The sequence below is a fragment of the Scyliorhinus torazame genome, chromosome 7 (genome assembly GCF_047496885.1).
Source record: "Scyliorhinus torazame isolate Kashiwa2021f chromosome 7, sScyTor2.1, whole genome shotgun sequence".
Lineage (NCBI taxonomy): Eukaryota > Metazoa > Chordata > Chondrichthyes > Carcharhiniformes > Scyliorhinidae > Scyliorhinus > Scyliorhinus torazame.
Genome location: NC_092713.1, coordinates 104,739,692 through 104,764,683, shown reverse-complemented (window position 1 = coordinate 104,764,683; position 24,992 = coordinate 104,739,692). Strand labels below are relative to the sequence as shown.

Below are 24,992 nucleotides of genomic sequence, written 5' to 3'. Positions count from 1 at the left end.
GATGATGATTATAAACTGGCTCTTAGCAACCAAGTGTAGTGTTTAATGGGTTCATTTTTTAAAATTCCAATAAAGGGGTAATTTAGCAAGACCAATCCATCTACCCTGCACTTCTTTTTTTTTTGGGGGGGGGGGGGGTGAAACCCATGCAGACAGAGGGAGAATGTGCAAATTCCACACAAACAGTGACCCAGGGCCGGGATCGGACCCGGGTCCTCGGCGCCATGCCAACCACTACTTCACCGTGCTGCCCTGTTTAATGGGGTTATAATAGATTGCATTCAACCAAATAAATCGCATAACAATGCTATTGGACTCAAGTTGCTGCAGTCAAGTAATGATGCACTAGCAGATAATGGAGTAAGGGGTCACAAAATGTCACATTATCTGAAATGGTGTTTTAAAATTTTATTCAATATTGAATACCAATTGAGGACCTATCTAATTCAGATTAACAGACAATATTCATGGTAGCGTTACGGCATTCGAAAACCCAGAGGGGAACTTTAGAATGCCCGCACTCAAGTGCATTTTTGAAATTTGATAAATTGTGAGGAAAGATGTGCAGACCAGGCTCTTTTGTGATATTTTAAGCAAAATAAATGTTTATTAAACAGCAAAACACACATCAAGAAAGTCAATTAAAAATTAATTTAAACACCTTAATGGTTATCCACGATACCTTTAAATTTACTCAGTTCCAAAACACATTATTTGTCTAACATCAGAACTAAACGTCCCCAAACAACATCCCACAGGTTTTAGAATGATAAGCAAAATCCAGCAATAGTTACCATACCAGGCACCATCTTTTGGGGTTGCTTCTGATTTAAATTAGAGATAGCAGGCTTCTCAAAACAGGCTTTCTCCAAACACAACTTGTTGGGACGGGACATAGCTTCTTTCTGTGTGGTCTTAAATCTCAACTAGCTTCCCTGCATAGGCTGAATTTGCCTCTGATGTACTGTCTTCCTTTTTAATCTTCCCTTATTTGAACTAAGCTTCTCCGAAGTTATTCTTCATTACATTTATTACATTAGCTTATCTTTTAGAATGCAACTTTGAAATTCACCCCATTTTCCATTTTTATCAATTTGCTTTAGGTAAATATTTGTTCCAGTGCTGCTTGGCTAATCAGCACATCAAAGCCCTTGTTCCATCAACTTAGCTCATCTTTCTTTCTTCCAGTCTCCAATAAAAAATAGCTTGTTTTTCCTTTAAACACACAGCCACCAGAACACATTCACAATTACTGGATTTCTTATGTATCCCGTTTTATCACAATGTCCGAACAGTCCCATATCTCTATATGAAAATGAAGGGGGTCGGGTGACGGCAGGCGGGAGGCAGCTGGAGGGCTCCCGCTCGGGAATAGGAATTTCGGAGTTTTAACGCCCGGTCCCGGGGGCAACGGAGGCTGAAAAGGCTGTAGGAAGGCACAGGGAAGAGAAATGTCCAAGTTTGGGAGAAAACCGGCAGTGAAAAAGGGGGTTAACGGAAGTCCGCCAGTGAGTGAAAAAGTCAGCGCAGGAACTGTAAGGAAAGCGGAGGCTGAAGCACCAGGGGAGGCCGCATCACTCACAGCAGAAGAAATGACCACGGTGATGCTGTGGAATTTGAAAAACAGTTCACAAAACACAAGGAAGAGATGAAGAAGGAGATGGGGGCGGTATTGAAAGTGCTGGTGGAGGAGGCGATTGCCCTGGTGAGGGCAGCGGTATCAAGCGCAGCGGCTGAGGTGCGGGAGCAAGGCGAGACACTGAAGGAAGTGGAAGAGGCATTATCGCAGCACAGTGATCAACTCGCCTCGATGGGGAAGGAGTTGCGGAAGGTGACAGAGACTAACAAGGATCTGCGAGCCAAAATGGAAGACCTGGAAAACAGATCCAGGCAACAGAATCGGAGGATTGTGGGTCTGCCTGAAGGGGTGGAAGGCCCGAGGCTGCCGGGAGTATTTTGCCACGATATTGGCAAAGCTATTACGGGAGAGGGACGATCCCTCCCGATATGAACTGGATCGGGCTCATCGGTTGTGGAGGCCTATACCAAAGACGAGTGAGCTGCCAAGAGTAGTAACTCTGTGTTTCCATAGGTATAGTGTGAAGGAGAAAGTCCTGTGCTGGGCAAACCAGAAGCGGGTGGTGCAATGGGCTGGAGCTGGTATATGCTTATATCAGGACTATACGGTGGAGCTGGCGAGAAGGCGGGCTGCCTTCAGCCGGGTGAAGAAGGGACTGTACATCAGCAAGGTGCAGTGTGACATAGTATATCCAGCTAAGTTGAGGATGACCTACAAATCCAAGGACTTTTATTTTGGGATGGTGGAAGCAGCGGAGGAGTTTGCGAAGGCAGAAGGACTGTGACAGAATTGAGAAGTGGTCATGTACCAATGAAGCCTCATGTAACTTTATTTTTTCACTGCGTGTTGGTGTATGTACCAAATGAGTCGACGGTGTATATATTTGGACAAGGGAAGAGATGGGACTTTCATTTGTAATGATGGTTCTTTGGGGCTTGGGTGTGTATGCAGGGGTTGTGTGCTGAAGGGGATTTCTTGGTTTTCCTGGGGCCGGGCAAGGGGGAAGGAGACCCGGGCAGGGGCCTCCACGCTGGACGGTTTAAGCCGGCCAGTGAACGGGAGTGCGGTGGGGGGAGGGGCTGCGGCCATCGTAGCCTGGTAAAACAGGTTTTGGTGAGTCTAGCCAGGGTGAAAAGTTGGGGGAAGAAACCGAGGTTTTGGGGGGGGGGGGGGGGGGGGGGGGGGGGATTCCGACCTTGGGCAACTGTCTGCGTGGAGATTGCACGTACTCCCAGTGTCTGCCTGGGTTTCCTCCTGGTGCTCTGGTTTCCTCCCACAGTCCAAAGATGTGCAGGTAGGTGGATTGGGCATGCTCAATGCACAGGGTCACAGGGATTGGACGGGGGAAGTGTGCCTGGGTGAACTACCTTTTCGGAGGGTTGGCGCACACTCAATGGGCCAATTGTCGGAATTCTATGGCTTCTATGATCGTGCATTCAAGTATTCTCCACTTCTAATTAGCTGGAATTTAATTGCATATTAAACAACGCAAATTTTCAAACATTCTCCAGTAATACTTTTTCAAACCTTAATTAGCAAGATTAGCAAAACTTCATCTCTTCACAATCATTAAAAAATAACTTGCATTTGGACACTTGTGAGCGGACATCAATGGATGCCAATTTTGAATGAAATCGGCAGTATCGCTGTGCCACATCAGACAAACTGGACTTTCCTACTGGCAAGCAAAATAAGGGGAAGTAGATTTCGGACTGAGTTTAGGAGGAACTTCTTCACCCAAAGGGTTGTGAATCTATGGAATTCCTTGCCCAGTGAAGCAGTAGAGGCTCCTTCATTAAATGTTTTTAAGATAAAGATAGATAGTTTTTTGAAGAATAAAGGGATTAAGGGTTATGGTGTTCGGGCCGGAAAGTGGAGCTGAGTCCACAAAAGATCAGCCATGATCTCATTGAATGGTGGAGCAGGCTCGAGGGGCCAGATGGCCTACTCCTGCTTCTAGTTCTTATGTTCTTATAAGCCATCTTAATCTGAAACTACTGTTTAAAAATGTACAGATCTCTTTAATGTTCTAATTCGTATTCCATGCCACTTAAAGTAAAATACATATGGTTACCGGTACGGCCAGCCGGTCGCACCTTATAGATTCATAGAATTTACAGTGCAAATGCCTGGTGGAGTATAGTGAGGGGGGGGGGGGGGGGGGGGGGGGTGGAACACCCGACCCAACGCCGAGTCGGAGAATCGCCGGGGGCTGGCGTGAATCCTGCCCCCGCCGTGTCCCGAAGTCTCCGCCACCAGAGATTTGGCGGGGGCGGGAACCGCGCCGCGCCGGTCGGCGGGCCAACCCCCGCCGATTCTCCGGCCCGTGATGGGCCGAAGTCCCGCTGCTGGAATGCCTGTCCTGCCAGCGTGGATTAAACCAGCTTTTGAACGGCGGGACAAGGCGGCGCGGGCGGGCTCCAGTGTCCTGGGGGGGGACGCGGGGCTATCTGGCCCCGGGGGATGCCCCCACGGTGGCCAGGTCCGCGATCGGGGCCCACCTTTTTCTTCCGCCTTTGCCATGGTCTTCACTATGGCAGAGACGGAAGAGACCCCCCTCCTCTGCGCATGCGCGGGGACCAGCAGCCACTGACGGTCCCGTGCATGCGTCGCCCGGCGAAGACCTTTCGGTCCCGGCTGGCGTGGCGCCAAAGGCCTTTCCCGCCAGCCGGCGGAACACAAACCCTTTGGGGCGGCCCGACGCTGGAGTGGTTCCCGCCACTCCATTACACCGGATCCCCCGCCCCGCCGGGTAGGGGAGAACCCGCCATGGGTCTCTCTCTATGCGGATGAGTTGCTGCTTTATGTCACGGACCCGTGGGATGACCGGAATCATGGAGGTATTAGGAGAATTTGGCGATTTTCAGGCTATAAGTTAAATATGGGAACGAGCAAGGTGTTCGTGATCCAGGCACGGGGGCAGGAAAGGAGACTGAAGGAGCTACCTTTTAAAGCGGTTGGGAGGAGTTTTAGGTATCTGGGGATTCAAGTGGCCAAGGATTGGGGGCAGCTTCACAAGTTAAATTTGGGCAAAAGAGTGGATCCAATGAGAAGGGATTTCCGCAGATGGGACATGCTCCCACTGACACTGGCGTGGAGGGTTCAGACGGTGAAGATGATGGTCCTTCCGAGACTGCTTTTCTTTTTTCAGTTTTTCCCCTGATTTTTGTCCCAAAGGCTTTTTTCAGAAGTATGAATGCGGCGATATCAATGTTTATATGGGCGGATAAAAGCCCGAGAGAAAGGAGGGCACTCCTGGAACGGACCCGCGGAGAAGGGGGCTTGGCTCTCCTGAGCTTTATTAACTATTACTGGGCTGCCAACATATCGATGGCATGGTGAGCACACGGCCCACTCTACAGGTGTGGTACAGCAAAAATGGAAAAGTATTTTCTAAAGCAAAACAATGTTTATTCTATGAACTCAAGTTAACCTTTTTAAAACATAGTGAACACCTTAGCAACCATTACTTCAAATACAACCCCCAAAGACTACAACACTAAGTAAACCTTTAAGCTTTCCTTTTTAACATCCATACGACTTAAAAACAAAACCTTTATCAGAAGCACATCAGGTTGAAGTCACTACTGATATTAGTTTTAAATCACCAGTATCGATTTACAGTCTTTAGATTAGAGAGAGAGATTCATACCCCTTCTGGCTGTGACTGCAGCTATCCAGCTCTGAAAAAGAAAATAATAACACGCCCTGCAGCCAGCTCAAAAACAAAAGTAAAAAGCTGACAGATAGCCCAGCTCCACCCACTCGGACATCACTGCAGTAATAAACACCCATTTCTTAAAGGTACTCTCACATGACAACAGTGACCCAAGCGGGAATCGAACCTGGGACCCTGGCGCTGTGAAGCCATAGTGCTAACCACTATGCTACCGTGCTGCCCAGTGTCTTTAGGTGGCTCTTGCAGAGGTGCGGGCACTTCGGGCTTTTCTGCCCTTTCTTTGAGGAATTTTCGGGATCTAACCTGATGGCCCAGCAGAGCTAAGGAATGTCGAGGTCGAAGAGAAGTGGAGGAGGGAAATTACAAGTGCCAAGTCCAAACAAGGATTCAACAAAGATGGCGGGGGGGGGGGGGGGGGGGGGGGGGGCATGCCCATCACCCTTGATGTGATGGCGGGGGTGATGGCAAAAGAACTGGAGAAGTTCAGTGGGGAGATGGACATGCGATTCCAGAGGTACGGCCAGGAAATGAGGCTATCATTTAAAGCTATGCTGGAGGAGACTTTGGGCCCGGTCAAGGAGTAGCTGGGTAAGACGGCTAAGGCAGTAAGCAAGCTAGCTGAGAAGTTGAAAGGTTTGGAGGAGGCCGTGTCTCAGCTCGAAGACTGACTTGTGTTGTTGGATGTCGAAATGGCAATCGTTGGCGACAGAAATAAGGGGCCCCAAGATGAAACTAGATGATATGGAGAACAGGTCCAGGCGCATGAACCTGAGGATGGTGGGGCTGCCAGAGGGTGTCGAGGGCTCAAGGCCGACCGAATACTTCTCTGCGAAGTTTTCTCAACTGATAACTGGCGAGGACGTATCTGCTGCGCCAGTGCTGGACAGGGCGCACCAGGCCTTTGGGCAGAAGCTGCGACCAAATGAGCCACATGTGGTTATCATTCAGTTCCAGTTTCCATAGGAAGGAGCAGGTCCTGGAGTGGGCCAAGAAATGCCGGAGCATTGACTGAGACGATGACATGATGAGAATTTACCAAGACATCGGCACGGAACTGGCGAGGCGACTGCGGCCTTCAATTAAGGTAAAGATGGTCTTGAACTATCGTGGAGTGCGGTTTAGGGATTTGTACCCTGAAAAGCTGAGAGTCATGTCTGACTCGAAGGACTTTTATTTCGAAACTCTGGAGCAAGCTGAGGACTTCATCATTGATCATGGACTGGGCATGATTTGAGGGATGTGGGTAGGCTGTTGGGTGGTTGGGGTTTTACTGTTCAGCTTCATGTTAATACCAGTTGAGTTGGGGTAATGATAGATATGGTTAGATAGGGGGCATTTCCTCTGTTCTGTTTTCATGTTTACTCTTCTGTACGGGTTGAGGAGTTGGGGGGGGGGTTCTTCCCTGAGCTTAGTGTATGGGTGGAGATGAGGACCAGGGGGGAGGGACGAGTTTGGGATTGGAGTGGAGGCGGTGGTTTAGGAATAGATGGGACCAGGGTTACCTTGCTGGCGCTAGGAAGTAGATTGAGGTTGTGACTTGTTAGAGGAGGCAGCAGGTTGTCTGCTGACTAGGGGTTGGGGTGGGGGGTACAGAGTTACCAGGAATTTATATTTGTTCCACCACTTGGGTGGGATGGGTCGGCATCTTGTGAATCATCAATGAAGTTATGGCCTATCACAGTGGTAATGGCTGACTCAAGGTCGAGGGTGGGGTGAGAGAACCCTCAATAAGGGTGGCCACCTGAAATGTGCAGGGCCTGGGAGAGCATGAGTTTTTTGCTCATTTAAAGAGGGGGCTAACGTGATGTTTCTCCAGGAGCGGGATCAGTCGCGGCTTCGGAAGACTTGGGTGAGCCAAACTTTTCATTTAGGTTTCGACAGCCTGAGGTGTTGAGATTCGCATCAATAAAAGGATCCGGTTTTGTTTGGGCATGTGGTGTGTTCTAGTCACGGGGGTGTTAGAAGGGAAACAGGTGGTGTTGGTGAATGTATACGCTCCGAATTGGGACAATACAATGTGCATGAAACGTTTTTTGGCAGCGATACCAGATCAAGATACCTATCAACTCATTATGGGAGGGGACATTATGGCTGGATCCAAGGGTGAATCGCTCCAGGCCAAGGTCAAGGTCGCTGGGCAGTGGGGGGGGGGGATACAAAGGCATTAATTGCAGATTTGGGGGGGCAGATTCTTGGCAGTTCTGACATCTGCGGCAGAAAGAATCTTTGTTCTTTTCTTCAGTACATAATGTGTTTTCCAGGATTGAAAACGTTGTCATGAACCGGTCGCTGTTGGCAGGGATGAAGAAGTCGGAGTACTCGACGGTAGCCATTTCAGACTATGACCCACACTGGGTGGACCTGGATTTGTAGGTAGGGCGGAGGCATTGCAAGGGGTGGTGGTTAGATGTAGGTCTGTTGGCGGATCTAGAGTTCTGTGCAAGGATCTCAGGGGCTATCCAGGACTATATTTTAAACAATCAAAATGGGGATACTATGGGAGGCGAAGATAGTAATGAGGGTAGAAATTATGAGCTAATTTCTCCATATCTGAGACAAAGGGTTGACGCCGGCGCAGGATTCGCGGAGTTCCACGACAGCAAACATGACGTCGCACCTGGAACCACCATTACCCCAGTGATTCGATGGGACTGTGTGATAGAATGGCCAACTCGCATGCAGGAATCACCAGGTGGATGATGGAAAATGTTACCCTGGGCAGGAGTCAGATGTTGTCAAACAATGCGGAGCACCAGAGCACATACAGAGCAGGTTGGCATCATTCTCCATCCCATGGAGCAGATCTGCTGTTACTGCCAACCCAGGACCCGAGTCTCGTAGTGCAGCAGATATGCATCAGGCAGAGGGGTGCAATCGTGGGGATTATGCGGTGTCTGTGCCCATGACCAGTGCCCCCCAAGTCGGTATACCTGGAAGTGATCAAAGTGTCCTGTGCATCCCACGGCTGCCCATCCTTGCCCTCCCCCGCATCCTCCTCGTTCATCCTCCTCCTCCAGCACATCGCTCCTCTGCTGTGCCATGTTGTGGAGGACGCAGAGGCCGCCATGGTGAGGGCGATCCTCTCAGCATCATACTGGGGGGCTCCCCCAGGAGCGGTCCAGGCACCTGAACCGCATCTTCAGGAGGCCGAAGCACCGCTCGATCAGGCCTCTGGTCACTGCATGGGTGTCGCATCGGTCTATGGCCTCTGGATAGGTCATCAGGCAAGACCGCAGTGGATAACCCCCAGGGTAGGGGCATCTAATCAAATGTGTCAGGATGAAGGTGTCATGCACACTGTCCGGGTATTGGGCACAGACCTGCATGATGTGCAGCTCATGGCCACATATCAGCTGCACATTCATCGGGTGAAACGCCTTTCAGTTTGTGTCGAGCAGCCTGTCATCTACAGGTGTTCGCAGGGCGACATGTATCACGTCGATCACCCGCTGGACCCGGGACATGTTAGCCATGGCGGTGAAGCCTGCTGCCCCATGCATCCTGGTGGGCTTGGTCCACATTGAAATGGATGTACTGAGCCACCTGGCATATAGGGCCTCTATGAAGGCACGGATGCACCTGTGCACCAACATTTGAAAGGTTCTTGACAGGTCCCCACTCGGTGCCTGGAAGGACCCTGGGAGAGGGTACCATCCCCCACATCCCCGCAGTGCCAGGTGTGCCATGATCTGACAGATAGGTCACACTGTCTTCTTGCTCAGCTATAGTCTTCGACGGCATGCCTGGTCTGGTAGATCCACGACTGAACGGCACTGCTGGTACACGCGAGGCATTATGCGGCGCCTCCTTGACACCACCTCTTCCTCAGCCTGTTGGGCGGCTGGGTCTCCATCCTAGGCAGCTGCCTCCTGTTCCTCTGCGGCATGCTCCGCTTCTGCAGCTTCCACCTCCTCGAGCAGCAGCAGCTTGTATAGCTGCGGGGCATACCCCAGGGCTGCAGCGACTAGCAGGAACGCCACCATTGCTGGTTGAAATCCAATATCTATTGTCTGCAGGGGGTGAAAGGCCGACATGGTAGCATGATATGTGCCCCGGTGCCCAACCAGGTCCACCGGGCTACATGATAGCCCTGGTTGGCACTGTGGGCTCTGCCCCCGCATGTCCTCCCCTCCCATCCCTGTACCCATGGCCCCATCGGACCTGGCCCCGTGGGGGCCTCTGGCCCTGGCGCTTGTCCCTGATGGCAGGCATACCATCAGCTGGTACTGCGGGGGGGGGGGGGGGGGGGGGGGGCAGAGGGGGTATGCCGGAGGGTGGAGGGGGCACCCATACAGGTGTCACTCTGCAGGCCAGGGTGGTCAGTGGGGTGCGCAGCAAAATGGCTGCCTTTCAGGACGTGGCAATGGCGGTCCGTGCCTGGACACTGCCCCAGTCCTGTGGGGAGTCAGCCCTCTGTCACTCCTCTGTCCTCTCGCTCCCGCTCATCAGCCTCGGCGCTGTTTTGCAATTTAAAAAAAAAATATTTTATTGAAAATCTTTGGTCAACCATCACAGTACATTGTGTATCCTTTACACAATAATATAACAGTATAAATAACAATGACCTGTTTTATAAACAAAGAATAAATAATATAAAACTAAAACTAAAACTAAATGGCAACTGCCTTGTCTCAGATAAACACTCTCCAAAAATATGATTTAACAGTCCAATATACAATTATTTATAGCAACGACCTATACATATTATACATATATATGAACAACCCTGAGAGTCCTTCTGGTCCCCCCCCCCCCCTCTCCCCCCCTGGGCTGCTGCTGCTGCCTTCTTCTTTTCCATTCCCTCTATCTTTCTGTGAGGTATTCGACGAACGGTTGCCACCGCCTGGTGAACCCTTGAGCCGATCCCCTGAGGACGAACTTAATCCGTTCCTGCTTTATAAACCCTGCCATGTCATTTATCCAGGTCTCCACCCCCGGGGGCTTGGCTTCCTTCCACATCAACAGTATCCTGCGCCGGGCTACTAGGGACGCAAAGGCCAAAACATCGGCCTCTCTCGCCTCCTGCACTCCCGGCTCTTGTGCAACCCCAAATATAGCCAACCCCCAGCTTGGTTCGACCTGGACCCCCACTACTTTCGAAAGCACCTTTGTCACCCCCACCCAGAACCCCTGTAGTGCCGGACATGACCAGAACATGTGGGTGTGATCCGCTGGGCTTCTCGAGCATCTCGCACACCTATCCTCTACCCCAAAAAATTTACTGACCGTGCTCCAGTCATATGCGCCCTATGTAACACCTTAAATTGAATCAGGCTTAGCCTGGCACACGAGGACGATGAGTTTACCCTACTTAGGGCATCCGCCCACAGCCCCTCCTCAATCTCCTCCCCCAGCTCTTCTTCCCATTTCCCTTTCAGCTCATCTACCATAATCTCCCCCTCGTCCCTCATTTCCCTATATATATCTGACACCTTACCGTCCCCCACCCATGTCTTTGCGATCACTCTGTCCTGCACCTCATGCGTCGGGAGCTGCGGGAATTCCCTCACCTGTTGCCTCGCAAAAGCCCTCAGTTGCATATACCGGAATGCATTCCCTTGGGGCAACCCATATTTCTCGGTCAGCGCTCCCAGACTTGCGAACTTCCCATCCACAAACAGATCTTTCAGTTGCGTTACTCCTGCTCTTTGCCATATTCCAAATCCCCCATCCATTCTCCCCGGGGCAAACCTATGGTTATTTCTTATCGGGGACCCCACCAAGGCTCCCGTCTTTCCCCTATGCCGTCTCCACTGTCCCCAAATTTTCAAAGTCGCCACCACCACCGGGCTTGTGGTGTATTTCTTCGGTGAGAACGGCAATGGGGCCGTCACCATAGCTTGTAGGCTAGTCCCCCTACAGGACGCCCTCTCCAATCTCTTCCACGCCGCTCCCTCCTCTTCTCCCATCCACTTACTCACCATTGAGATATTGGCGGCCCAGTAGTACTCACTTAGGCTCGGTAGTGCCAGCCCCCCCCATCCCTACTACGCTGTAAGAATCCCTTCCTCACTCTCGGGGTCTTCCCGGCCCACACAAAACTCATGATACTCTTTATGATCCTTTTGAAAAAAGCCTTCGTGATCACCACCGGGAGGCACTGAAACACAAAGAGGAATCTCGGGAGGACTACCATTTTAACCGCCTGCACCCTCCCTACCAGTGACAGGGATACCATGTCCCATCTCTTGAAGTCCTCCTCCATTTGTTCCACCAATCGCGTTAAATTTAACCTGTGCAATGTACCCCAATTCTTGGCTATCTGGATCCCCAAGTAACGAAAGTCCCTTGTTACCTTCCTCAGCGGAAAGTCCTCTATTTCTCTGCTCTGCTCCCCTGGATGCACCACAAGCAACTCACTTTTCCCCATGTTCAGTTTATATCCTGAGAATTCTCCAAACTCCCGAAGTGTCCGCATTATCTCTGGCATCCCCTCCGCCGGGTCCGCTACATATAACAACAAATCATCCGCATACAGAGATACCCGGTGTTCTTCTCCTCCTCTAAGTACTCCCCTCCACTTCTTGGCACCCCTCAATGCTATTGCCAGGGGCTCAATCGCCAGTGCAAACAATAATGGGGACAGAGGGCATCCCTGCCTTGTCCCTCTATGGAGCCGAAAGTATGCAGATCCCCGTCCATTCGTGACCACACTCGCCACTGGGGCCCTATACAACAGCTGCACCCATCCAACATACTCATCTCCAAAACCAAATCTCCTCAGCACCTCCCACAGATAATCCCACTCCACTCTATCAAATGCTTTCTCGGCATCCATCGCCACCACTATCTCCGCTTCCCCCTCTGGTGGTGGCATCATCATTACCCCTAGCAGCCTCCGTATATTCGTATTCAGCTGTCTCCCCTTCACAAACCCAGTTTGGTCCTCATGGACCACCCTCGGGACACAATCCTCTATCCTCATTGCCATTACCTTGGCCAGAATCTTAGCGTCTACATTTAGGAGGAAATAGGTCTATAGGACCCACATTGCAGCGGGTCCTTTTCCTTCTTTAGGAGAAGCGATATCGTTGCCTCAGACATAGTCGGGGGCAGCTGTCCCCTTTCCTTTGCCTCATTAAAGGTCCTCCTCAGTAGCGGGGCGAGCAAGTCCACATATTTCCTGTAAAATTCAACTGGGAATCCATCCGGTCCCGGAGCCTTCCCCGCCTGCATATTCCCAATTCCTTTCACTACTTCCTCTATTTCAATCTGTGCTCCCAGTCCCACCCTTTCCTGCTCCTCCACCTTGGGAAATTCCAGCCGGTCCAGAAAGCCCATCATTCTCTCCCTCCCATCCGGGGGTTGAGCTTCGTATAATTTTTTATAAAATGCCTTGAACACTCCGTTCACTCTCTCCGCTCCATCTCTCCTTCCTCATCCCTCACTCCCCCTATTTCCCTCGCTGCTCCCCTTTTCCTCAATTGGTGGGCCAGCAACCTGCTCGCCTTCTCCCCATATTCGTACTGTACACCCTGTGCCTTCCTCCACTGTGCCTCTGCAGTACCCGTTGTCAGCAAATCAAATTCTACGTGTAGCCTTTGCCTTTCCCTCTACAGTCCCTCCACCGGTGCCTCCGCATATTGCCTGTCCACCCTCAGAAGTTCTTGCAGCAACCGCTCCCGTTCACTACTCTCCTGCTTTCCTTTATGTGCCCTTATTGATATCAGCTCCCCTCTAACCACCGCCTTCAGCGCCTCCCAGACAGCTCCCACCTGGACCTCCCCATTATCATTGAGTTCCAAGTACTTTTCAATGCACCCCCTCACCCTGAGACACACCCCCTCATCTGCCATTAGTCCCATGTCCATTCTCCAGGGTGAGCGCCCTTCTGTTTCCTCCCCTATCTCCAAGTCCACCCAATGTGGAGCGTGATCCGAAATGGCTATAGCCGTATACTCCGTTCCCCTCACCTTCGGGATCAAAACAAAAATGTCTATTCGCGAATAGACTTTGTGGACATAGGAGAAAAACGAAAACTCCTTACTCCTAGGTCTGCTAAATTTCCACGGGTCTACTCCTCCCATCTGCTCCATAAAATCTTTAAGCACCTTGGCTGCTGCCGGCCTCCTTCCAGTCCTGGACCTCGACCTGTCCAGCCCTGGTTCCAACACCGTATTGAAATCTCCCCCATTACCAACTTTCCCACCTCTAGGTCCGGGATGCGTCCTAGCATACGCCACATAAAATTGGCATCATCCCAGTTCGGGGCATATACGTTTACCAAAACCACCATCTCCCCCTGTAGTTTGCCACTCACCATCACGTATCTGCCCCCGCTATCCGCCACTATAGTCTTTGCCTCAAACATTACCCGCTTCCCCACTAATATAGCCACCCCCCTGTTTTTCACATCTAGCCCCGAATGGAACACCTGCCCCACCCAACCTTTGCGTAGTCTCACCTGGTCTATCAGTTTCAAGTGCGTTTCCTGTAACATAACCACGTCTGCCTTAAGTTTCTTAAGGTGTGCGAGTACCCGTGCCCTCTTTATCGGCCCGTTCAGCCCTCTCACGTTCCACGTGATCAGCCTGGTTGGGGGGCTTCCTACCCCCCCCCCTTGTCGATTAGCCATCCCCTTTTTCCAGCTCCACACCCGGTTCCCACGCAACTGTGTCCCCACCCAGGCGGTGCCCCCCCCGCCCATCCCAGCCCATGCCAGCTCCCCCCTCTCCCCAGCAGCAGCAGCCCAATAATTCCCCCCTCCCACCCCCACCCCCCCCCCCCCGCTAGATCCCCCACTAGCGTAGTTACACCCCCCATGTTGCTCCCAGAAGTCAGCAAACTCTGGCCGACCTCGGCTTCCCGTGACCTCGGCTCGCACCGTGCGACACCCCCTCCTTCCTGCTTCCCTATTCCCGCCATGATTATCATAGCGCGGGAACCAAGCCCGCGCTTCCCCCTTGGCCCCGCCCCCAATGGCCAATGCCCCATCTCCTCCACCTCCTTTCCTCCCCCCACCACCTCCTGTGGAAGAGAGAAAAGTTACCACATCGCAGGATTAATAACATAAAACTCCTCTTTCCCCCCTTTTTACCCCCCTCTTCGCCCCCCATACTCGCCCCACCACTTTGTTTCAAACGTTCTTTTTTTAAATAACCCGCTCATTCCAATTTTTCTTCCACGATAAAAGTCCACACCTCATCCGCCGTCTCAAAGTAGTGGTGCCTCCCTTGATATGTGACCCACAGTCTTGCCGGTTGCAGCATTCCGAATGTTATCTTCTTTTTGTGAAGCACCGCCTTGGCCCGATTAAAGCTCGCCCTCCTTCTCGCCACCTCCGCACTCCAGTCTTGGTATACGCGGATCACCGCGTTCTCCCACTTACTGCTCCGAGTTTTCTTTACCCATCTAAGGACCATCTCTCTATCCTTAAAACGGAGGAATCTCACCACTATGGCTCTGGGAATTTCTCCTGCTCTCGGTCCTCGCGCCATCACTCGGTATGCTCCCTCCACCTCCAGCGGACCCGCCGGGGCCTCCGCTCCCATTAACGAGTGCAGCATCGTGCTCACATATGCCCCGACGTCTGCTCCCTCCGCACCTTCAGGAAGACCAAGAATCCTTAGGTTGTTCCTCCTCGCGTTGTTCTCCAGCGCCTCCAGCCTTTCCACACATCGTTTATGGTGTGCCTCGTGCATCTCCGTCTTCACCACCAGGCCCTGCATGTCGTCCTCATTCTCGGCAGCCTTTGCCTTCACGACCCGAAGCTCCCGCTCCTGGGTCTTTTGCTCCTCCTTTAGCCCTTCGATCGGCTGTAATATCGGGGCCAACAGCTCCTCCTTCATTTCCTTTTTAAGTTCTTCCACGCAGCGTTTCAAAAACTCGTGTTGTTCAGGGCCCCATATTAAACTGCCACCTTCCGACGCCATCTTGGTTTTTGCTTGCCTTCCTTGCCGCTGCTCTAAAGGATCCACCGCAATCCGGCCACCTTCCTCTCCTTTTTTCATCCGTATCCAGGGGGGATTCCCTTCTGGTTTACCGCACAGTACCTTTAGCCGTTAAAATTGCCGTTGGGGCTCTTATTAAGAGCCCAAAAGTCCGTTCCACCGGGAGCTGCCGAAACGTGCGACTCAGCTGGTCATCGCCGCACCCGGAAGTCTGTTTTGCAATTTTTAAAGTACAAGTGAACCCCGCCATCGGGAACTCGGACCATCGGAGACAAAGAATCGCAGAGTCCCCTGAGAATATCGGGCCAGGCCCACTAATGATACGCAAACTGTGTTTACTGTATGTGTGTTCTGGACCGCATTGACGCCACTGTCGAGGTGATGGAAAATTACGATTTGGCATCAAATCAGCACCCGCCGCAATTTTGGTGTCGGAACCTATCCTCCACCCAATCGTGTTTCCCAATTTTGCTGTCATCCAACGGAGATTCCCCCCCTATATTTTTCAAGGTACATGTAGATGCGGAGGCAAGGAGGGAACGGGAAAAACTGGTAGACCATATTATAGAGGTTGATTGTAGGTGTGTGAACAGTACATCCCTCGAGCTATTAGCGGGGAGAAAACAACTGCAAATGGGGTGGTGAGACAGATGAGGTGAGCTAAAGGGGCAACCTATGAGTATGAGGAAAAGACAAGTCGGCTCCTGGCATAGCAACTGAAGAAATGGGAGGCTGAGAGGGGGATTGTCCAGATTAGGGTGTGGGATGGAGGGCTGGTCTCAGCTCAGGAGAAGGTGAATGAGGTATTTAGGGCCTTCTACGGAAAGTTATACAGTTCTGAATGGCATCAGGATGAGAGGGATGTGGTGGAGTTCCTGGGGATGGTGGAGTTCCTGGGGAAGTTGGAGTTTCCAAAGTTGGTGGAGGAGTTACGGAAAGAACTAGAAGTTCTATTGAAGTTGGAGGAGATCAAGGAGGCGCTGAAATTGATGCGGTCAGGGAAGGGACCAGGGCCTGATGGGTTCCCGATGGAATTTTATGAAAAATTCATAGACTAGCTGACCCCGTTATTGTTGGGGATGTTCAGGGACTCCTGGAAGAGCGGTGCTCTGCCCCACAGACATCAATTTCCCTGTGTCTGAAGAAGGACAAAGACCCCGCAGACTGCAGGCCATATCGTCCGATCTCCCTGTTAAATGTGGACCGAAGCTTCTAGCTAAGGTGTTGGTGATAAGGCTCTCCTGGAGTTGGGGGAAAGACCAAACGGGATTTGTAAAGGGGCGGAGGTTTACGACAAACGTGAGATGGCTGTTGAACGTGGTGCTTACCTCAGGGGAGGATCGGGTTGCGGAGATCATAATTTCACTTGGTGCGGAGAAGGCATTTGGCCGGGTAGAGTGGGTATACCTGTACATGATACTAAAGAAATTTGGGTTTGGACCTGGCTTCGTAGCGTGGGTGCGGCTGTTGTATTTGGCCCCATTTGCCAGTGTTTCAGCTAACAAAGTGACTTCTGAGCCCTTTCGTCTCTACGAGGATACTTGGCAGAGATGTCCAATGGCCCCTTTGTAGTTTACATTAGCAATAGAGCCACTAGCCATGGTGCCGAGGACTTCCAAAGCATGGGAAGGAATTGTTAGAGGAGGGGTGGAGCATAACGTCTCGTTATACACCAACAATTTGCTCTTATATGTTAGGGATCCGGAGGTGTCAGTGGATTGGATTTGTTTATTGTCACGTGTACCGAGGTACAGTGAAAAATATTTTTCTGCGAGTAGCTCAAACAGATCATTTAGGACATGAAAATAAAAGAAAAAGAAAATACAAAAGAGGGCAGCACAAGGTACACAATGTAAATACATAGACACCGGCATCTGGTGAAGCATACAGGAGTGTAATATTAATCAGGTCAGTCCATAAGAGGGTCGTTTAGGAGTGTGGTAACAGCAGGGTAGAAGCTGTTTTTGAATCTATTCATGTGTGTTCTCAGACTTTTGTATCTCCTGCCTGATGGAAGAAGTTGGAAGTGAGAGTAAGCCGGGTGGGAGGGGTCTTTGATTATGCTGCCCGCTTTCCCCAGGCAGCGGGAGGTGTAGATAGAGTCAATGAATGGGACGCAGGTTCGTGTGATAGACTGGGCTGTGTTCATAACTCTGGTCTTGGGCCGAGCAGTTGCCATACCAGGCCGTGATGCAGCCAGATAGGATGCTTTCTATGGTGCATCTGTAAAAATTGGCAAGAGTCAGTGTGGACACGCCAAATTTCCTTAGTTTCCTGAGGAAGTATAGCCGTTGTTGTACGTTCTTGGTGGTAGCGTCGACGTGGGTGGACCAGGACAAATTGTTGCTGATGAGCACTCCTAGGAATTTGAAGCTGTTAACCATTCCCACCTCGGCCCCGTTGATGCAGACAGGGGTGTGTACATTGCTTCCTGAAGTCAATGACCAGCTCTTTCATTTTGCTGGCATTGAGGGATAGATTGCTGTCGTTACACCACTCCACTAGGTTCTCTATCTCCTTCCTGTATTCTGACTGATCGTTATTCGAGATCCGACCCACTATGGTCGTGTCATCAGCAAACTTGTAGATGGAGTTGGAACCAAATTTTGCCACGCAGTTGTGTGTGTACTAGGGAGTATAATAGGGGACTAAGTATGCAGCCTTGCTGGTATTGAGGACTATTGTGGAGGAGGTGGGGAAACATTATGGGGATCTTGCAGCATTTTGGGGCCTTTTCTGGCAAAAAGCTTAAAAATGTGCTCGAATGATGCGGGGATTCAGAGGAGCTATGAATCCGGATGGAAGCCGAGTCCGTGAAGGGGGCAAGCCTGCGGGCATTAGTAACGGCTCCGCTCCCAGTTGTGGCGAGGAAATACTCGACTAACCTGGTGGTAGTAGCCACGTTAAAAAGAAATTTGGAGGCAACCCCGCCAACATATCAATTCGAAGGCTGTCTCAAGGCTAGCTCCCATCTGCACAAACCAGTTATTCGAGCCTGCTAGGATGGATGTGACGTTTAGGGAGTGGAAGGAAAAGGGATTGGAGAAGGTGGGAGATTTGTTTTTAGAGGAAAAGTTCGCTAGCCTGGGGAACTGAAGGAGAAACATGGGCTTCAGATATCCCCAGAAAGATGATGGGTTCGATATCCCCAGGTGCGTAACTGGGTCAAAAAGTACTTCCAAGCTTCCTGGTGAAGCAGCCTTCTCCCTTGCCCAAGTGGATTTTATCCTGCTCAGGATCGGAGGTGGCCAGTACGTCGGTCATATGCCAGTAGATAGTGGGGGAGGAGACGTGCTCGGAGAGGGCGTGAAGACAAAGTGGGCAGACGAGCTGGGGCCGATCTTGGAGGAGGAGGTTTGGAGCGAGGTACTGAGCGGGGTGAATGTGACCTCAGCCTGTGCGAGCCCGAGTCTCATTCAGCTAAAAATAGTGTTTTGAGCTCACCACACGACGGCTTGACTGAGTCAGTTTTTGGATTGGGTGGAGGATTGAGGTGATCAGGGTTCGAGGGGGCCAGCGCACCATGTGCGCATGTCCTGGTTGTGCCCAAAGCTGTTTTGCTTCTGGAGGTCCTTTTTTGATACTATGTCAGCAATCCTGGGCATTGGGTTGGAGCTGTGCCCACTGGTAGCGATTTTTGGATATGCCGGCGCTCCGGACGGAGGTGGGTTCAGAATCCCTGGCCTTTGCCTCACTTGCGGCAAGGAGGCTGTGGATCCTCTTGGGCTGGAGGTCAACAATACTGCCAAGCGCCTTAGCATGGCTGCATGACTTGATGGAGTTTTTGAACCTCGAGAAGGTCAGGCTTACCAAGAGAGGGTCGGTGGAAGGGTTTTACCGTAGATACCGGCCGTTTATAATGTACTAGAGTGGGTCACTGTGAGCTGTTTGGGGGGGGGGGGTTAGTGGTGGGGTTACATTGTTGTACGGGGAAGTGGGTTCTTATTGTTTAGCAGTTATTCTGTGTTATTGTATGCTTTGTATAAAAATGATTTAATGTTAATAAAAATATTGGCAAAAAAATCATAATTTTCATAAACCAAGATTGCTGACTGCATATATTTCTTAAAAATGAAAAATGAACCATTTTTTGTGAATTGTCATCTTTTCAATTTGACACCCAGCTCCATAGAAGATAAGTAACTCCTGAAAACTACTGTGACACTTTCATCCCCAGAAGGTATTAGTAATGCCGACCAAGTTATCAAAATTGCTGAGCAGCAGCACCAATTTGTCATTCATGATATTGTATCTCCACTCTGGTAATGCATGATTAGTACAATGCAAGACCATGGTAAGTTTCAGATAGGCACATACAAAGCTTGAATGTTTTGTCTTTTGACAGCAATGTTTCACATCTCCATTTGACAGGTGATGCACGATCAATTGTACAAAGACTCAGTTTGGATACAACTGTGGTTTTATTGCAGTAAGATGTGTGGGCTCCCACAGCAGCTGGCGAAATGGCTGCTGAATAGAGGACACGCATATTTATACTCCTACTGGGCGGAGCCAGCAGGCAGGGGCTACCGGCGAACCTGTAGTACAGGTCCTACCTTACATCACTTAATATAGGTGCAACAGCGGTTTACCACACCAGGTTACGGCTGCAATCTGGCCCATAATTGTGCCACTACCCAGTGTTTGGTGATGTTCTCAGCAACGCCTCCTCCAAATGTCTCCCAAGTAATTATCAGTTTAGTTGTGCTGAGATAAAACAATTTCTAGCTGCCGGAATGTCAGGTTCATACAGGCTATATTAACCCACCTTTCCGGGTCATACTAAAAATCCTCATCTTCTTCCACTGTGTGAAAAAACAGCAATTTGAAGTGTCAGTCATCAAAAAGATTTGCCAATTTTAGCACCTTGATGGAGCCTACTTCAGTTGGATATTTGAACATTTCTGTTAATATTGGAGTGAGAAGACACTGCTGTGGGTACAGATAGTAACATGATCAATCCACTGAAACCTCCTGGGTATTGACAGCTTCTGTTGATGCGGGCTTAAAAAACATTTTGTGCCTCCATGGTACTTTCCAAGATAATGTGAGCAGCTCTCACCAATTAAATAATCATGCTTCAGAAGTGGGCTCGCATGACAAATATGTTATTATTCATCAAAATGCTTGAAACCATTAAAAAAAAAAATACTATATTTGATGTTAAGACCCCAGCTCTAATGGAACTCTACCTTCTCTATGGATAAGGCATGCACATGCTGGATTTTACAGTATCAATTGAAAAGAGATCCAATTACTGAAACAGTATATTTACAGCTACAAAATATCCACATTGGGCCTATGCAGATTGTAGGGCTTCAGATTACTTTAAAGTAACAGTTGGACAAATCAGTAACAGTTCTACAAGTGACTTCCTACCTCTTCCTGGAGGACTTTCTCTGCGGTTCTGAAGATAGTAAAGCAGCTGTTCGACCTCTGCTAGTTTACTTGGATGGATGAGCTTACATTCTTCCACCACCTTCCGTGCCAGAGACGCAACGTCAGTGTTAGCATTCAGGCTTTTCAGACGGATACTAGAATGGAGGAAATTTTGTTGGTATCTTCCATGAATATCAAGTTATTAATATCTACAGAGTAAATGTGCCAAAATCTGGTGTTATTTCTAGGTAAACTGTACAGCAACTTCAAGTGATAAGCAGATAAAGCAGCGAAATAGGTATATCCAAAAGTAGATGAATTCTGTTATTATTCTGCTTTATGAAAATGATATGCCAGTTTCAGCCTTCCTGTTTCCCCATTGTCCATTAAATCAACCACAGAAAATTAATGCTGAGCGTTACAAGTGTAATCATCTTTTTAATGATATGGTGTTTATGATCACCAGTCAACTTCCCTGACACAAAAAATGAATTATAAATGTGAAGTCTCATTGAAAAAAAGATGCTCAATTTTTCAATGATATTTTTTAAATGTTAAATTTTAGGTCATCGCTTTCTCTCTCTCTCTCTCTCTGTTAATCTAATCTTTCTTTCCACTTTTATTTTCTTTCTGACATTGAATTCAACTCCTTTAATTCACCTTAAAATGCTTTCTGGATACCATCAACCTCTGTGTCCACTTGCTCAAGAAAGCAATTATTTGAATAGTTAAGTAGGAATAAAGGACACTAAATTCCCAAACACACTACACTGTTTTCAGTCAACTTGGAACCAGATGATCATGTTATGCACAATCTTGATTAAAGCAACCTCATGATGTTAGCACGTCACATAGCAGGTCTGGGTTCCAAAATTGCAATGAAAACAGACTGATGTTTAGGACATTTCTTAACATTGAAAATGAGTACATGCTGCTATGGGCCAGGGTTTAGAGGACACCAACGTGTATCATGGAGTTCACCTGACCCACAGCTTTTAATAGATTTTGTTTATGGGGAGCACAAGGGCCCACTCTACAGGTGTGATGCAACAGAGATCTAAAGTAATTTTAAAACAAAACAATGTTTATTTTATGAATCCAGTTAACATTTTACAAACACGCAGTAAACATCTTAGCAACTATCAACTCAAATACTCCTCCCAAAGAATACAGTATTCTGTAAGTAACCCTTAATCTTTCCTAGCAACATCCATAAGGCAAATACCTTCTTTAACAAAGACAGCAGGTTTAAATTCTCTACTGAGAGCAGTTATCACTTTTAAATTAGCAAGTGATTTGAAGACATTCTTCACATGCATAGAGATATCAAAATTACACCTTGTTTGGTGGATGCAATTCCAACTCTGAAAACGAAACTAAAACACAGACACACACGAGCTTTTAGCTCAAAGCGAAAGTAAAAAGCCACAGACCAAAACCCAGCTCCACCCACACTCTGACATCAATGCAGCTATTTGATAAACACCCATTTCTTAAAGGTACTCTCACATGATAACGCAATAAAGCCAATAACCTTTATCATGGCAGTCGAAAGACAAGTAAAACAGATTTTATTCCAGGACTTAGTAGCTCACAGCCCAGAATAAAATTAAGACATAGTTGAAAAAAGTAGAAGTTGCAGCAGTACAATTGGGTTGTAATTCAGGATTAATTGATAACAATGCAAGCTATTGTTGCAAAGCAATAGTTGTAAATTAGAGGGGTATAACCTATATATTACCATATTTGAGTTCCATTTCCAAAAACATATCCCCTCCAAAAAAGCTGCTTCCAAATTACAATCTATCATGCTTTATTTCCAGAATAAATTGGAATGATAAAAACAGTACCATTATTGATTTTCAAAGATTGACGTTCGATACCTTCGTCAATAGTTTAAAAGCAACTTAGAGCTTCTTCTGATGTGACAAAATACTGATCTTTTCTCAATACTGACACTTCAATTTGGTGCTGCTCGTCCCTTAAATGTTATGATCTCAGTAAATTCCAATTATTTACTAAAAGAATGAAGCCACAGGTTCAGTTTAAAACAGAATAATTTTATTACACCAAAATCAAAGAACATGAATCCTAATAACAAGCTACTTTGAATAGGCAGTTATGTTTGCACTATTGAATTCAGTTACTTGTAATTGAAATTAAACTCATTAACTCCACTTTCTTTCTACACCCATTATACTTAAGACCCCAGAACTGAAGCCAGATACTTAGCAAAAATTTTGATTTGCAAGGTTCCCACTTCAAATCTCCTCCAACTGCCCGATGATTGCAAACTCCACCCCCTCTTTCTGTGAGTGTGCGTGCCTATATGTACGTGTGCCTGCGCTTGTATGTCTACGTGCATGTGTATATGTGCCTGTATGGCTGTCACGCTCTCTCTCTCTCTCAGCCTGAAGTTCAACTCACTGCTAGGAGTCTTTCAGTTAACAGAAGGTTTAACTCTTAACCAACACACCAAATTTCAACTGAACTTGTTTAAGAGACATTTTTTTCTGCAGTCATTTAGTCTAAAGCCTTAAGCTAAACTGCTTGAACACAGTACGTAACCTATAATTAACTTTTGTGGACATTTTTCCCTTTATGCTTTATCTTGCAGGCAACTTGGTCACATAATCATCTTAAAGAAGACAGGTGCTTTTCTACAAATCCGTAATAGGAGAAATCTAGTGCTTAAAGGAACCATCACACCACATAAAATATGTTTTCCTCCCACCCAAAAACACATGGGCCGTCACAGTAATGTCAGAAATGGTACCATTTATATGAGACATTAAACAAGATCCCTTCTAGCTTCTCAGAGAGGAACAGAAAAAATCCTTTGGCACTTTTTTAAAAAAGGAGCAAAGGAGTTGTTCTGCTGTCCTGGACAACATTTATTTTTCCCCAATAGAAAAGATCATCTGGTCCTTTATTTCCCTGCAATTTTGGTCACTGCGAGATCTTGCCGTGTGCAAGATGGATGTCACCATTTCCCTACTAGTTACAATTACAGTTCAGAAGAACTCCATTAGTTGTGAAGTACTTTGGGGCATGCTGACATCATGATTGGTGTTCTACGAATTCTTTCACTTTGTTCGAGCACAAAACTGACAATCTGACTTGCTTTACTGACATTTGTATTTTTACAGTGCCATTAATGCAATAAAATGTCCCAAGGCACTTCATAGGAGTACTATAAAGTAACATTTGACTCCAAGACACACAATTAAATATTAGAATAGACGGACTACAGCCCAGTCAGGGAAAGTGTGTTTAAAATGAGGAAAGCAAGATTGGGTTGGTGGGGGAGGGGGGGGAACTTCGGGCCAACACAGTTGAAGACACGGCTGCTAATGGTGGAGCAATTAAAATCAGGGATATCAAAGGGACAAAAAAAAGATGAGTGCAGATACCTCAGAGGGTAATGTGGCTGGAAGAGACTGCAGGTACAGAGGAGTGAGGGCATGGAAGGATTTAAAACAAAGGATTAATCTTTAAATTTGAGATCTTGCTTTTCCAGGAGCCAATGTAAGTCAGGGAGCACAGGGGTGATAGATGAATGGAATTTGGTGCGGAAAAACAGAGTTTTGGACAATCTCAAATTGACAGAGTACAATATGGGAGGCCAGCCAGGGGTGCATTGGAATGGTCAGGTCTAGAGGCCGCCTAGGATATCATTTGTGCCTATGGGCCATGACAACATCCGACTACATACTGAAGACTTGGTGCTCCAGAACCAACAGTGCCCCATACCAGAAATACCAGTAAAGCCACAAAACAGACAGCCACCCGACAAGTGAAAATTGCCCAGTTTTTTGTCCTGTCCCAAAAAGCAGCATATAACCAATCTGGCCCATTATGCCCAATCAGTCTACTCTCAATTATCAGCAAACTGGTGGAAGGCGTCATTGACAGTGCTATCAAGCATCACTGACTTGGGACAACCTGCTCACTGACACTCGGGTATGGTTCTAGGCACCAGGCCTCATTTCAGGTTTGCTCCAAAAATGAACAAATGAGTTTAATTCCAGAGGTAATGTGAGAATAACCACCCTTGATATCAAGGCCGCATTTGATCAGTGTGGTTTCAAAGAGCCCTGCAAAAGTGAAATCAATGGAAATTGGGGGAAAGCTCTGGCACAAAGGACATTTGTGTTGTTGTTGTTGGACAAAGGATGTTGTTGTTGGAGGACAGTCACCTCAGTCCCAGGACACTGTTGCAGGAGGGTCACAGGGTGGTGCCTGAAGCCCAACCATCTTCAGTTGTTCATCCAATTACCTTTCATCCAACATATCGTCTGAATTGTAATATTTGCTGATTATTAGTGTTCAATACCATTTCCAACTCCTCAGATACTGAAGCAATCCATGACCACATGCAGCAAGACCAGGACAATTTTCAAGCTTGGGCTGACTAATAACAAGGAACATTCATCACACCAGCCCCAGGCAATGACCATCTCCA

At 48.4% G+C, this 24,992-nt stretch overlaps 1 protein-coding gene across 1 annotated transcript in view; it reads right to left on the bottom strand.

Annotated features, from left to right (window-relative positions):
* The window catches only part of kifap3a (kinesin-associated protein 3a), a 403,618-nt gene that overhangs the window by 304,735 nt on the left and 73,891 nt on the right, over positions 1 to 24,992 (bottom strand). Inside the window, exon 3 of the mRNA XM_072511212.1 lies at positions 20,528 to 20,682. Coding sequence (XP_072367313.1) covers positions 20,528 to 20,682 — 155 coding nt within the window. The remainder of the gene's footprint in view (positions 1 to 20,527; positions 20,683 to 24,992) is intronic.